Raw genomic sequence first — 15,506 nt, forward strand, 5'->3', positions numbered from 1 at the left:
GTCATTATAACTTCAGTTTTCCCTCTTCTCTATAATTTGCGTTTTTTTGAAAAGTACGAAATATACAATTAGAAATTTTCCTATGTTCATCAACAAATTATTTAACTTTACAGGAAGGCGTAAGTTGTATTTTAGTCTGAAATTTATGTATGAATAGAATGATTGAACTTAACAACAGTTATAAAGTAGTTGCTTACTTGAAACAAAACAATGAAACAAAACCCGTTGTTTAAATTTTCCTCAATACTTTTAATTGACATGATCATACAATGGAAGTTTACTTGTTGTTTGATGGGTTACAGAAAATAATTAAACAGAATGTTTGTTAGACTTCTAAAACAACGATCAAACAACACCTGTGAAAGCTTTACCATAACATATCTTATTCTCATCGACATATCATAACCTTCATCTTCGCCTGAGAAATAAGTTTTAAACAGTCACTCGTAATTGATTTTACAAACTTTGTAATTCTATAAACTGGCATTAAACGTATCACAGACTGGTCTTTGTTAAAACTGAATCAAATAAAACATCGAAGTCCACTTGGACCAAGAAAAGACATTCGTTTTGCTTAAAGGTTTTTCTCTTCAGAAATAAACTAGGTTTGGTTTAATTGAAATTAAGGAGACTCTTGAAACTGTGTTCTTTTGTTTGTAGCAGATCGAACACATAAATAAAACGATTTATTGTAACACGCCCTCTGCACAGAGTAAGAGACGAATTTGGTCATTTTTAAGCCTCGGAAACTTTACTCTGTTGTCGTTAGGACTTGATGCCGAAACCAATACAGGTAACAGTTCTTTCATGAAAACACAGGGAATAGATATGTCTTGTTAACAGCAAACAAACCACAGGCTTAAAAGGATAGTAAATAACAGCTTCCAAACACAGCATCCCAAGGAGTTAGCTCCTCCAGATCCTGAAGGAGAAAAAAAATTCGACCGAATTGGAACCCAAACATGTAGTTGTGAGTAGTTTCCGTTAGTATCAAAATAACTCAGCGTTAGTACGTTACCCGGTTCCTGCTTTTATATGGAAGTTGTGAATATATATAAAGTGAAATTCAAGTGACTTTACGTTTTGTTCTGCTGTAAGTTAAGAATGGAATGAAAAATCAAGGGGGTTGGTGAAAGGATACTAATACAGGTTAACTTTTACCGGATATATGTAGTTTACACCAAGATATAATGGAATATATGTACACCGATAAAGGACGATGGCTGTGATACGCTAGTGTTAACAATAGGTAAATTATATTCATCTATTAGCTAACTGTTGATCTAAGAACTACTATATATATGAACCTTAACCCTACTGAGGCTTGTATTGATTTAGTAGTTAACTATTCAGGTAAGAAATACTCTGTATACAAATCTTAACCCAACTAAAGCTTATATTAATTTATTAGCTAACTGTTGATGTAAGAACTACTATATATATGAACCTTAACCCTACTGAGGCTTGTATTGATTTAGTAGTTAACCGTTCAGGTAACAAATACTCTGTATCACAACCTTAACCCCACTTAGGCTTGTATTCAGTTATTACTTAACCTTTCAGGTAACAAATACTTTGTATTTCAACCTTTCTTTACTAAGGCTTGTATTAATTTATTACTTAACCGTTCAGGTAACAAATACTCTGTATCACAACTTTAACCCTACTAAGGCTTGTATTAATTTATTAGTTAACCGTTCAGGTGATAATACACTGTATCACAACCTTAACTTTATTAAGGCTTGTATTCATTTATTAGTTAACCGTTCAGGTAACAAATACTCTGTATCACAACCTTAACCTTACTAATTTTTTCATTTATTAGTTAACCATTCAGGTAACAAATGCTCTGTATCTGAACGTTAACCCTACTAAGGCTTGTATTAACAGATACTCTACATCTCAATTTTAACCTTACTAAGGCTTGGATTAATTTAGTAGTTAACCGTTGAGGTAATAAATACTCTGTAACTCAACCTTAACCCAACTAAGACTTGTCTTCATTTATTAGTTAACCGTGCAGATCATAAATACTCTGTATTTCAACCTTAAGGATTGTATAAATTTATTACTTAACCGTTCGGGTAATAAATACTCTGTATACCAACCTTAATTTTACTAAGTATTGTATTAATGTATTAGTTAACCGTTCAAGTAAAATTACTCTGTATTTCAACTTTAACACTACTAAGACTTGTATTAATTTATTAGTTAACCGTTCAGGTGACAAATACTTTGTATCTGAACGTTAACCCTATTAAAGCTTGTATTGATTTATTAGTTAACCGTTGAGGTAATAAATACTCTGTATCTGAACATTAACCCTACTAAAGCTTGTATTAAGAGATACTCTGCATATCAACCTTAACCCTACTAAGGCTTGTATTCATTTATTAGTTAACCGTTCAGATAAAAAATACTCTGTATCTCTACGTAAAGCGTACTAAGGCTTGTATAAATTTATTAGTTAACCTTTCAGGTAAAAAATACTTTGTATCACAACCTTAACCCTACTGAGGCTTGTATTAATTTATTAGTTAACCGTTCAGGTAACAAATACTCTGTATCTCAACGTTAACCCTATTAAGGCTTGTATTAATTTATTAGTTAACCATTCAGGTAATAAATATTTTATATTTCAACCTTACCCTTCTAAGGCTTGTATTAATTTATTAGTTTATCGTTCAGGAAACAAATACTTTTTATCTCAACCTTAACCCTATTAAGGCTTGTATTAATTTATTAGTTAACCGTTCAGGTAATAAATACTCTATATCACAACCTTAACCGTATTAAGTGTGTTTTTTGTTGAAATTTTTTCTGAACTTATTTAATGTTCGAAACCCTGCTGTAAGTTCTTTATTACTTACCCCTGCCTTCTTTTGTGGGGGATTGTAACCCTGAGCTCTGCTGGTTAGCTCCTATTACAGTTTCCACGTGAACTGTGTTTACAGTCTTGACGAACGTTGCTGTACAGTTAAGTCTCATTTCTCCGTTATGAAAGTGATTTTCTTGAACAGTGAAGTGAACACCCAGAACGGCTGACTTTGTACCATTCGAATGATCCATCAGTGGATATAGTGTCACATACGCGGGTGACACCTGTTGGAAAGAAAATTCGTCACTTTAGGCATCATAAAACAATCCGTTGACTATTTACCATTTATTCTGTGGATTTCAGCGTTGAATCTGCCATATTACTTATTATGATTTGATAACCTGCCATATTACTAGATATCTTTCGATAACCAAACACTTAACATCATGTTGTTAAAAGAACTTTTGACGACGAACAAGGACCACTAGGTTTATAATCTTTTCCACCAGGGCCGCCATAAGGTTTAAACAAATTAAAGAGTAATTCATAATAAAGAAGAAATATTTTTACGGTCCACAAAATAAACTTGAAGTACTGTATGAAAACAGCTAGAGAATGGTTAAAGATAAACATGATGTACTGTAAGAAAACAGCCAGAGAATGTTTAAAGATAAACGTGGTGTACTGTAGAAAGCAACTAGAGAATAGAGAATGGTTATAGATAAACGTGATGTACTGTAAGAAAACAACTAGAGAATGGTTATAGATAAACGTGATGTACTGTAAGAAAACAACCAGAGAATGGTTATAGATAAACGTGGTGTACTGTAAGAAAACAACCAGAGAATGGTTATAGATAAACGTGATGTACTGTAGAAAACAACTAGAGAACAGTTTGTTTGTTTGGGAATTTCGCACAAAGCTACTCGAGGGCTATCTGTGCTAGCCGTCCCTAATTTAGCAGTGTAAGACTAGAGGAAAGGCAGCTAGTCATCACCACCCACCGCCAACTCTTGGGCTACTCTTTCACCAACGAAAAGTGGGATTGACCGTCACATTGTAACGCCCTCACGGCTGGGAGGGCGAGCGTGTTTGTCGCGACTCGGGCGCGAACCCGCGACCCTCAGATTACGAAACGCACGCCTTAACGCGCTAGGCCATGCCAGGCCCCTAGAGAATAGAGAATGGTTATAGATAAACGTGATGTACTGTAAGAAAACAACTAGAGAATAGAGAATGGTTATAGATAAACGTGATGTACTGTAGAAAGCAACTAGAGAATAGAGAATGGTTATAGATAAACGTGGTGTACTGTAGAAAACAACTAGAGAATAGAGAATGGTTATAGATAAACGTGATGTACTGTAAGAAAACAACCAGAGAATGGTTATAGATAAACGTGATGTACTGTAGAAAACAACTAGAGAACAGTTTGTTTGTTTGGGAATTTCGCACAAAGCTACTCGAGGGCTATCTGTGCTAGCCGTCCCTAATTTAGCAGTGTAAGACTAGAGGAAAGGCAGCTAGTCATCACCACCCACCGCCAACTCTTGGGCTACTCTTTCACCAACGAAAAGTGGGATTGACCGTCACATTGTAACGCCCTCACGGCTGGGAGGGCGAGCGTGTTTGGCGCGACTCGGGCGCGAACCCGCGACCCTCAGATTACGAAACGCACGCCTTAACGCGCTAGGCCATGCCAGGAGCCTAGAGAATAGAGAATGGTTATAGATAAACGTGATGTACTGTAAGAAAACAACTAGAGAATAGAGAATGGTTATAGATAAACGTGATGTACTGTAAGAAAACAACTAGAGAATAGAGAATGGTTATAGATAAACGTGATGTACTGTAGAAAGCAACTAGAGAATAGAGAATGGTTATAGATAAACGTGGTGTACTGTAGAAAACAACTAGAGAATAGAGAATGGTTATAGATAAACGTGATGTACTGTAAGAAAACAACCAGAGAATGGTTATAGATAAACGTGATGTATTGTAAGAAAACAACCAGAGAATGGTTATAGATAAAACGTGATGTACTGTAAGAAAACAACCAGAGAATGGTTATAGATAAACGTGATGTACTGTAGAAAGCAAATAGAGAATAGAGAATGGTTATAGATAAACGTGATGTACTGTAAGAAAACAACCAGAGAATGGTTATAGATAAACGTGATGTACTGTAAGAAAACAACCAGAGAATGGTTATAGATAAACGTGATGTATTCTAAGAAAACAACCAGAGAATGGTTATAGATAAACGTGGTGTACTGTAAGAAAACAACCAGAGAATGGTTATAGATAAACGTGGTGTACTGTAAGAAAACAACCAGAGAATAGAGAATGGTTATAAATAAACGTGATGTACTGTAAGAAAACAACCAGAGAATGGTTATAGATAAACGTGGTGTTCTGTAAGAAAACAACCAGAGAATAGAGAATGGTTATAGATAAAATCGTGATGTACTGTAAGAAAACAACTAGAGAATGGTTATAGATAAACGTGGTGTACTGTAAGAAAACAACTAGGGAATTGTTATAGATAAACGTGATGTACTGTAAGAAAACAACTCGAGAATGGTTATATATAAACGTGATGTACTGTAAGAAAACAACCAGAGAATGGTTATAGATAAACGTGATGTACTGTAGAAAGCAACTAGAGAATAGAGAATGGTTATAGATAAACGTGGTGTACTGTAAGAAAACAACCAGAGAATGGTTATAGATAAACGTGATGTACTGTAAGAAAACAACCAGAGAATGGTTATAGATAAACGTGATGTACTGTAAGAAAACAACCAGAGAATGGTTATAGATAAACGTGGTGTACTGTAAGAAAACAACCAGAGAATGGTTATAGATAAACGTGATGTACTGTAGAAAGCAAATAGAGAATAGAGAATGGTTATAGATAAACGTGATGTACTGTAAGAAAACAACCAGAGAATGGTTATAGATAAACGTGATGTACTGTAAGAAAACAACCAGAGAATGGTTATAGATAAACGTGATGTACTGTAAGAAAACAACCAGAGAATGGTTATAGATAAACGTGATGTATTGTAAGAAAACAACCAGAGAATGGTTATAGATAAACGTGATGTATTGTAAGAAAACAACCAGAGAATGGTTATAGATAAACGTGGTGTACTGTAAGAAAACAACCAGAGAATAGAGAATGGTTATAAATAAACGTGATGTACTGTAAGAAAACAACCAGAGAATGGTTATAGATAAACGTGGTGTTCTGTAAGAAAACAACCAGAGAATAGAGAATGGTTATAGATAAACGTGATGTACTGTAAGAAAACAACCAGAGAATGGTTATAGATAAACGTGGTGTACTGTAAGAAAACAACCAGAGAATGGTTATAGATAAACGTGATGTACTGTAAGAAAACAACCAGAGAATGGTTATAGATAAACGTGATGTACTGTAGAAAGCAACTAGAGAATAGAGAATGGTTATAGATAAACGTGGTGTACTGTAAGAAAACAACCAGAGAATGGTTATAGATAAACGTGATGTACTGTAAGAAAACAACCAGAGAATGGTTATAGATAAACGTGATGTACTGTAAGAAAACAACCAGAGAATGGTTATAGATAAACGTGGTGTACTGTAAGAAAACAACCAGAGAATGGTTATAGATAAACGTGGTGTACTGTAAGAAAACAACCAGAGAATGGTTATAGATAAACGTGGTGTACTGTAAGAAAACAACCAGAGAGTAGAGAATGGTTATAGATAAACGTGGTGTACTGTAAGAAAACAACCAGAGAATGGTTATAGATAAACGTGATGTACTGTAAGAAAACAACCAGAGAGTAGAGAATGGTTATAGATAAACGTGGTGTACTGTAAGAAAACAACCAGAGAATGGTTATAGATAAACGTGGTGTACTGTAAGAAAACAACCAGAGAATGGTTATAGATAAACGTGATGTACTGTAAGAAAACAACCAGAGAATGGTTATAGATAAACGTGGTGTACTGTAGAAAGCAAATAGAGAATAGAGAATGGTTATAGATAAACGTGGTGTACTGTAAGAAAACAACCAGAGAATAGAGAATGGTTATAGATAAACGTGGTGTACTGTAAGAAAACAACCAGAGAATGGTTATAGATAAACGTGATGTACTGTAAGAAAACAACCAGAGAATGGTTATAGATAAACGTGGTGTACTGTAAGAAAACAACCAGAGAATGGTTATAGATACACGTAATGTACTGTAAGAAAACAACTAGAGAATGGTTATAGATAAAACGTGATGTACTGTAAGAAAACCAGAGAATGGTTATAGATAAACGTGATGTACTGTAGAAAGCAAATAGAGAATAGAGAATGGTTATAGATAAACGTAGTGTACTGTAAGAAAACAACCAGAGAATACAGAATGGTTATAGATAAACGTGGTGTACTGTAAGAAAACAACCAGAGAATAGAGAATGGTTATAGATAAACGTGGTGTACTGTAAGAAAACAACCAGAGAATAGAGAATGGCTATAGATAAACGTGATGTACTGTTAGAAAACAACCAGAGAATGGTTATAGATAAACGTGATGTACTGTAAAAAAACAACCAGAGAATGGTTATAGATAAACGTGATGTACTGTAGGAAAATCAACCAGAGAATGGTTATAGATAAACGTGATGTACTGTAAGAAAACAACCAGAGAATGGTTATAGATAAACATGATGTACTGTAAGAAAACAACCAGAGAATAGAGAATGGTTATAGATAAACGTGATGTACTGTAAGAAAACAACCAGAGAATGGTTATAGATAAACGTGATGTACTGTAAGAAAACAACCAGAGAATGGTTATAGATAAACGTGATGTACTGTAAGAAAACAACCAGAGAATGGTTATAGATAAACGTGATGTACTGTAAGAAAACAACCAGAGAATGGTTATAGATAAACGTGATGTACTGTAAGAAAACAACTAGACTACTAGAGAATGAGTAAAGTACCTCGACTATGACACGTTAATTATAATAGTAGACAAATCTCAGTAAGCGAAGGCTTAAAGACCTAAAGTACGTTGGTATTATTATTGTTGTACACTGACGCCTGTTCTAGTGACGATAACAACAGCTAAGTAATCCACAAGAGGGGACTGTAAACGACATTATGAGTTTGTGTACATCTCTATTTGTCACAAAGATCCCAAACACACACGTAGTTTGTATGCTTCTGAAGAAAACAATACTATTATTTTGTTGAGAGCATACTTTAAATTGTAAACGTCTTACTTTGAAACTAACGTCTCCAAGTGGGGCAACACTGAGTTTCCAAAATTAAAATCATGGTTCGATTTCCTGTGGTAAACACAGCAGCTAACCAGTTTTTGCCTTGCTCTATAACAGACTGTTAAATTGGTGTCAGTTGTCGCCGAAATATTTCCTCTAACAACAGTAATATAATACCAACAGTATAACTCTAGTTATACCAACAGTAATATAATACCAACAGTATAACTCAAGTTATACCAACAGTAATATAATACCAACAGTATAACTCTAGTTATACCAACAGTAATCATATCAAAATCGGTGGCTTTTTTGTGAATGAGGCTGTTCCTAGTCTAAACAAATAACTTACTGTACAGGATAAACAAAACAAGCAAACTAGAAAGAATCTCTTACATTTAACATATTTAAACGTGTATACTGTGTTATCTGTTTAGAATGCCCCTCAGTAGCTCAGTGGTATGTCTGTGGACTTACAACGCTAAAAACCGGGTTTCGATACCCGTGGTGAGCAGATTACAGATAGCCTATTGTGTAGCTTAATTCAAAACAACAACTGTATAGAATAAAACACAATAGTTTTCTGTTTTAGTGTGACAAGATATTTTATGTGGGAGAATGAGTACAGTGGAAGGTTTTCAATAAATAGTAGTTTCCAATTTATCCATATTTGTACCCACTAAAATATCCCAAAATATCAGAACTGACAAAACAGTAAAAGACACGGATAGAAATAAAGAGTTAAAACCACTTGTTAAACAAAATAAATAAAAACCTGATTTATGTTGTTAAATAATGAAGAAATTTGGTAAATACTTAAACCGATAAAAACAGCTAGTTAAATTACTGACTTAACTGCAGATAAAATTTAGTATAAATAAGTCCCGACATGGCCAGGTGGGGTTAAGGCGTGCGACTCGTAATCTGAGGGTCGCGGGTTCGCATCAAACATGCTCGCTTTTTCAGCCGTAGGGGCGTTATAATGTGACGGTAAAAGAGTAGCCCAAGAATTGGTGGTAGCTGCCTTCCCCATAGTCTTACACTGCTAAATTAGGAACGTCTGGCGCAGATAGCCCTCGAGTGGCTTTGCGCGAAATTGAGAAAACAAAGAAACAAATAGTATAAATAAAATACCACGTGAATGTGAAAAAGTTTATATAGGACAAACTAGAAATGTTCAAAACAATATTACGATTTTACCTTTATCACAAAATATTAATTAAACTACGCACATTATTGAGGGGAAAAACTGTTTTATTTCAGCATAACCTGGAAATTTAATTAGTGTTAATATAAGTGAATCTGTTGATAAAAGCAATAAATTTGAAATATTGAATAAGGATGATGGAAATGTTGCCAGCAGATGGCGTGAAATGTAAATTGTATTATGGTGATTTTTGTAAGGGTATAAATAAGTTTGATTGGTTGCATCACTGAAAATAACACAGTAAAAATGTTGAAATGTGTTAAGTTCAGAAAATCGTTTCCAGTTGATCAGAAGAATACACTCTATGTATCTTTATTCCATCCTGTACTGTAAGGTATTTATTTACTGTATGTTTGAAACAGTATCTTCTTTTAGAATTATGTACAATAAGTCGTTAGTTGTTTACATTAGTTTTTTGTAAATACAACTGTGTGTGTGTGTGTTTCTTATAGCAAAGCCACATTGGGCTGTCTGTTGAGTCCACCGAGTGGAATCTAATGCCTGGTTTTAGGGTTGTAAATCTGTAGACTTACCGCTGTACCAGCGAGGGACTAATAGAACTGTGCCAACAGCGTGGTATTTATACATACAGGGTAGTAGCAACTATGCCAATAGTGTAATAATTTTGGTGAATGCTGGATTGTTCTACAGTTAAACCATTTGAAAATATTATAATTTTAAGAACAAAAGACATAATTTTACAAATGCATCGAATTTTAAATGCTATTGTACAGGAACAGATGATAGAGGGAGATAGGAGTGAGAGATGAGTGGATGGACAGATAGATAATAGTTTGTTCATCAAAACAACCAAATCAGTTTGTAAGATTTTAACATACTAAATATACGAAGAAACGTTCATCACGCTGTCATAGATAACTGTTACGTTTACATAATGTAAAATCAATAAGGAAGGATTTCATACCTAAATTATATGATTTTGTTGTGTAACAATACCTATTTATTTGTAATTCTGTTAAAATTAAAATTCATATTTAGTGTTATAAGACTACATACTTCGGGATGTTCTAGCCTAATTCGTGATTTAGGCTATTCTAGACCATCGTCATTTTAATTGATTTAAACTGCGAAATATTTCTATTATTTGTATCTCATACCAATAACTGTTTATAATACCTATGATAATGATAATTTATATTAGTTATTATTAACATGGAACTGTTGTTGTAATTATTCTTATACGAGTACAAATTCCAATAGTCGTTAAACCAACATGCCTAACTTACAGTAAGTTTAAATTGTGTTGTAAACAACAGCCAATCATCGATTCACCATCTAACTGCAAAATTAACCTAATATTTCTGTGTTTCTTTGTTTGTGTACATATTATGTGTCAACCATAACAAAAAATGTCCGGTTCTATTTAGTAGACAATAAAGGTTCATTAGAAAGTGCCTTAAGAGAATACAGTAGAACCCCTCTAAAGACTGAGACAAAGTGGCCTGATTAGAGGAACTGTGATTGAATGGCCGCTTACAGGGGTTCCACTGTTGTTTAAAATAGTTCTTCCTATATTCACACTGTACCATCATGTTAGAATAGAGCTATGAAATAACCCTCGTGGTTTTGTGTGATCCATTAAAAAAACTATAAGGAAATCAAAACATTGATATGATCGTTTAAAAACAGCTTTAATTATAATACGACCAAGCTGACTTGTTTAACGTTTGCTCGAAATAGCAAATATTATTTATGGTACATTTGTTGTTGTTTTTTTTTTTTTTTTGCTAAATTTCGGTCAAAGCTAAGATAAGTTTATCATTCAGAGATATAAGATTCAATCCATCCTCTTCGAAAAGTAAGGTGTTTCTGTTTACCCAGCGAGCATTCCTCTAAAGAAATTGTATAAAGATTTCAGTTTTAGGATGTTCTAATATCTGCACTCTGTTACATACCACTTTTGATAATTTTATTAAGAATTAATGCTCTTCCTTTTAATGATAAAAAGTCCTTCGGTAAAATCAGTGGTAAGTTAAAGGAAATCGATCGCTAAAAGACGGTGTTCTGTTGCCCACCGTGGACAGAACTCTGCTAGCCTCCTGTGTGGTGTCTGGATACAAATAAACTACTTATAGAAACCATGTTCGGTTTATTTAAATTAATACTGTTGATTTTCTTAAATAAACACTAAGTGTTTTATTCCAGACTTCAACTATATACAGCATTGTTTAATTTCTACTGTTTGGTTCATAGGTTAGTGCTTTGAAAGTCTCTTCATTGATCTTTGACAGACACTAAGTAGGTCAAGTGAAGGTCCACCTTAAGTGTTTTTACCATTTTAATTAAGGCAAACCATTTAATTATTAGATACCAACATAGTTTACATCTAAAGTTACCTGTTCTTCATTGAGAAACCATTGCAATGTGGGAACTTCTTTACATGGCGGAGTCGTACAATTTGCAGTGACAGATTCGGCCACATGATAACTTGATTTTTGTCCACTAATCTGAGGCCCGTCCTTAGCTGGAAAATAATAGAATAAATTCACGTGCTATATGTTGATGATAATAAATACAAAGGAAGGTTATAGTGCTTCAGAGATTTCGGTGATATAAAAACAAACTCCTTGAGAATTGGTATTCTTATCATGATAAATACCAAAATATTGCTGTAAACAAATCGTTAATACAAAGAAACTTGAATAGATTTAATTTTCTAGTTATTTCGATTACTTAAAGATAAAATGTCAAATCAAACTCGATATTGTTGAAACTACTTAAATCTCGCCTTAAATTATGTAGTTTATACTGTTTGTCTATATCATAACCCCTCTAGCTAATCCCCCTAGAGGCTAAATAGTTAAATTTAATGTACGTAATAACAGGAAGTTGTGACACATTACAAAACTTGACCTCCATGAGGTTAATAATGTTTGATATCGTATTGGCCGTCCATAAATATACCAAGAACTGCTAATTTGTTATGAACAAAGTTGTGTCGCACTTGGTTATATGTAACTGTTTTTGTTATGAACGAAGTTGTGTCGCACTTGGTTATATGTAACTGTCTTTGTTATGAACGAAGTTGTGTCGCACTTGGTTATATGTAACTGTTTTTGTTATGAACGAAGTTGTGTCGTACTTAGTTATATGTAACTGTTTTTGTTATGAACGAAGTTGTGTCGTACTTAGTTAGATGTAACTGTTTTTGTTATGAACGAAGTTGTGTTGTACTTGGTTAGATGTAACTGTTTTTGTTACGAACGAAGTTATGTCGTACTTGGTTAGATGTAACTGTTTTTGTTACGAACGAAGTTATGTCGTACTTGGTTAGATGTAACTGTTTTTGTTACGAACGAAGTTGTGTCGTACTTGGTTAGATGTAGCTGTTTTTGTTACGAACGAAGTTGTGTCGTACTTGGTTAGATGTAGCTGTTTTTGTTATGAACGAAGTTGTGTCGTACTTGGTTAGATGTAACTGTTTTTGTTACGAACGAAGTTGTGTCGTACTTGGTTAGATGTAGCTGTTTTTGTTACGAACGAAGTTGTGTCGTACTTGGTTAGATGTAGCTGTTTTTGTTATGAACGAAGTTATGTCGTACTTGGTTAGATGTAACTGTTTTTGTTACGAACGAAGTTATGTCGTACTTGGTTAGATGTAGCTGTTTTTGTTATGAACGAACTTGTGTCGTACTTGGTTAGATGTAGCTGTTTTTGTTACGAACGAAGTTATGTCGTACTTGGTTAGATGTAACTGTTTTTGTTATGAACGAAGTTGTGTCGTACTTGGTTAGATGTAACTGTTTTTGTTACGAACGAAGTTATGTCGTACTTGGTTAGATGTAGCTGTTTTTGTTACGAACGAAGTTATGTCGTACTTGGTTAGATGTAGCTGTTTTTGTTATGAACGAAGTTGTGTCGTACTTAGTTAGATGTAACTGTTTTTGTTACGAACGAAGTTATGTCGTACTTGGTTAGATGTAACTGTTTTTGTTACGAACGAAGTTATGTCGTACTTGGTTAGATGTAACTGTTTTTGTTACGAACGAAGTTGTGTCGTACTTGGTTAGATGTAACTGTTTTTGTTACGAACGAAGTTATGTCGTACTTGGTTAGATGTAGCTGTTTTTGTTATGAACGAACTTGTGTCGTACTTGGTTAGATGTAGCTGTTTTTGTTACGAACGAAGTTATGTCGTACTTGGTTAGATGTAACTGTTTTTGTTATGAACGAAGTTGTGTCGTACTTGGTTAGATGTAACTGTTTTTGTTACGAACGAAGTTATGTCGTACTTGGTTAGATGTAGCTGTTTTTGTTATGAACGAACTTGTGTCGTACTTGGTTAGATGTAGCTGTTTTTGTTATGAACAAAGTTGTGTCGCACACACTCACCTGCTCGAAGTTCCGAAAATTTCGGCATGTCTTTGATGTAAAGCTCTTCTACGCTTCTAGAGTACTTCTGATTAATGACAGAAGAACAGCGTATATTCAGAGTTCCGTGCCACAGATGGTTGGACTCAACAACAAATCTTAATCCCAGGCGGGAACCTCGCAGTCTTCCATCCTTTATTGGAGGAAGTGGCCACTCGTAATGAATGGGAACCTACAGTAGAAAGCTCATTTCTTTCTCCAATCACAGTAAACAATAACGAAAATAACGGATATCTTCCTGTATTGAAGGATGAACTACGGCTAACAAACTTAAAATAATTACATTTAAATAAATATATTCTGACGCGAGTGTAAAACTTTGTGGCATGGAACCACCCTAAACACCCACAAAATGTGAAAGAAGTTAATAAGTACAGAAAATTGAAGATTTTACACAAAGTATCTTAAAACCATCAATCCAGTTTTGCTCTAATATCTCTCTATTCCAGTTAGGAAGCCATCTTTCATTGTACTATTCCAATTTTGAATCCGCTTTAGCTTAGAGAACATTTATCTGTTCTGTTTGTTAAATCATCTTCACCGTTCGGGGTTCAATTCTCTTCGTTCCAGTTATGACTTTTTACACAAATATTTGTAAACACATAGGCACAATAGACACGGAGATGAGTGCGGTTGTTTCATTATAGCTAAATTTCAGTCCGAGCGATCTGTTAATTACAACTGAAACGTGGTTGATATTTTAGGGATGAAACATCAGATTTTTGCCTTTTTAGGTTTGATACATGCAAAAAACGCACAAAAGATACGGAACTAATACCACCCAAGGCGTACAGTTCTAATAAGTAACCCACCATAAAGAACCTCCAACTATCAGTAGGCGACCCATCAACAAGAAGGACAAAGAGACAAACTCATCTTTCTTGTTAAATATTTGAAGGTCTTCAAGTTAAAATGTAAGCTTCGTTCGTTTGCTTGCTACAGCTTTGCGCATGGTCCACAGGACTCGCTGTGTAATAAGAAAACATTTTCTGACGTACGTATTAAAGACCTGGATGTCTTTATTTTAGAAGAAAATATCGAATAATAATGAACGTTTTCTTTATATTCAAATTCATCGAGAGGTAATTTAGATTAAGTACAACCATTTGACCACCAGAGCGGTCATTTTCAAGTAAAAATAGGAAAAAGATAAATTTGAATATATCGTTATAATACTGAAATACCTTGTATCGAAATGGTTGAGTCTGTTCGTTGAGTTATTATTGTTACAAAAAAACTCGTTGTAAAACTGGGATCTGGTTGTTAAGTTTTACCCATTATAATAGTTTAACAAACTCGTTGTAAAACTGGGATCTGGTTGTTAAGTTTTGTCCATTATAATAGTTTAACAAACTCGTTGTAAAACTGGGATCTGGTTATTAAGTTTTGTCCATTATAATAGTTTAAAAAAAACTCATCGTAAAAATTGGAATCTGATTGTTAAGCTTTATCTGTTGTATTTACATAATCAACTCAGCAATCAGTTACCAGTTTCTAAGTTGTTGTTGTTTTTTCTGTTGTAACTGTATCACCAACTCGACATGACAACCAAATACCAGTTTCGAAGTTGTTGTTTTTTTTCTGTTGTAACTGTATCACCAACCAGACATAGAAACATTGTGTAGTCAGTTGTAACTGTATTTGTGTAGTCATTTATTTTCTTTCTTCCTCTTCGAAAGTTCCGAACACCTATAATTATTTTGTTTCGTACTGAAAATAAAAGTAGTTTAGCCAGACACACATCTGGAGCAGAAATTTATATATAATGTTAAAAGTTAGGAAATATTTGTCTCACAAAGGTATCTCTGAGAACAGCTGTTTA

At 34.1% G+C, this 15,506-nt stretch overlaps 1 protein-coding gene across 1 annotated transcript in view; it reads right to left on the reverse strand.

The window, feature by feature from the left end:
• Window positions 1-225: 225 nt before the first annotated feature.
• Window positions 226-15,506, reverse strand: part of LOC143248493 (uncharacterized) — a 97,501-nt gene continuing 82,220 nt past the window's right edge. Inside the window, exons 5-8 of the mRNA XM_076496912.1 lie at window positions 13,646-13,856; window positions 11,650-11,777; window positions 2,871-3,102; window positions 226-922 (exon numbers count right to left, since the gene is read on the reverse strand). Coding sequence (XP_076353027.1) covers window positions 837-922; window positions 2,871-3,102; window positions 11,650-11,777; window positions 13,646-13,856 — 657 coding nt within the window. The 3' untranslated portion in view covers window positions 226-836. The remainder of the gene's footprint in view (window positions 923-2,870; window positions 3,103-11,649; window positions 11,778-13,645; window positions 13,857-15,506) is intronic.

This window comes from Tachypleus tridentatus, chromosome 4 (genome assembly GCF_004210375.1).
Source record: "Tachypleus tridentatus isolate NWPU-2018 chromosome 4, ASM421037v1, whole genome shotgun sequence".
NCBI lineage: Eukaryota > Metazoa > Arthropoda > Merostomata > Xiphosura > Limulidae > Tachypleus > Tachypleus tridentatus.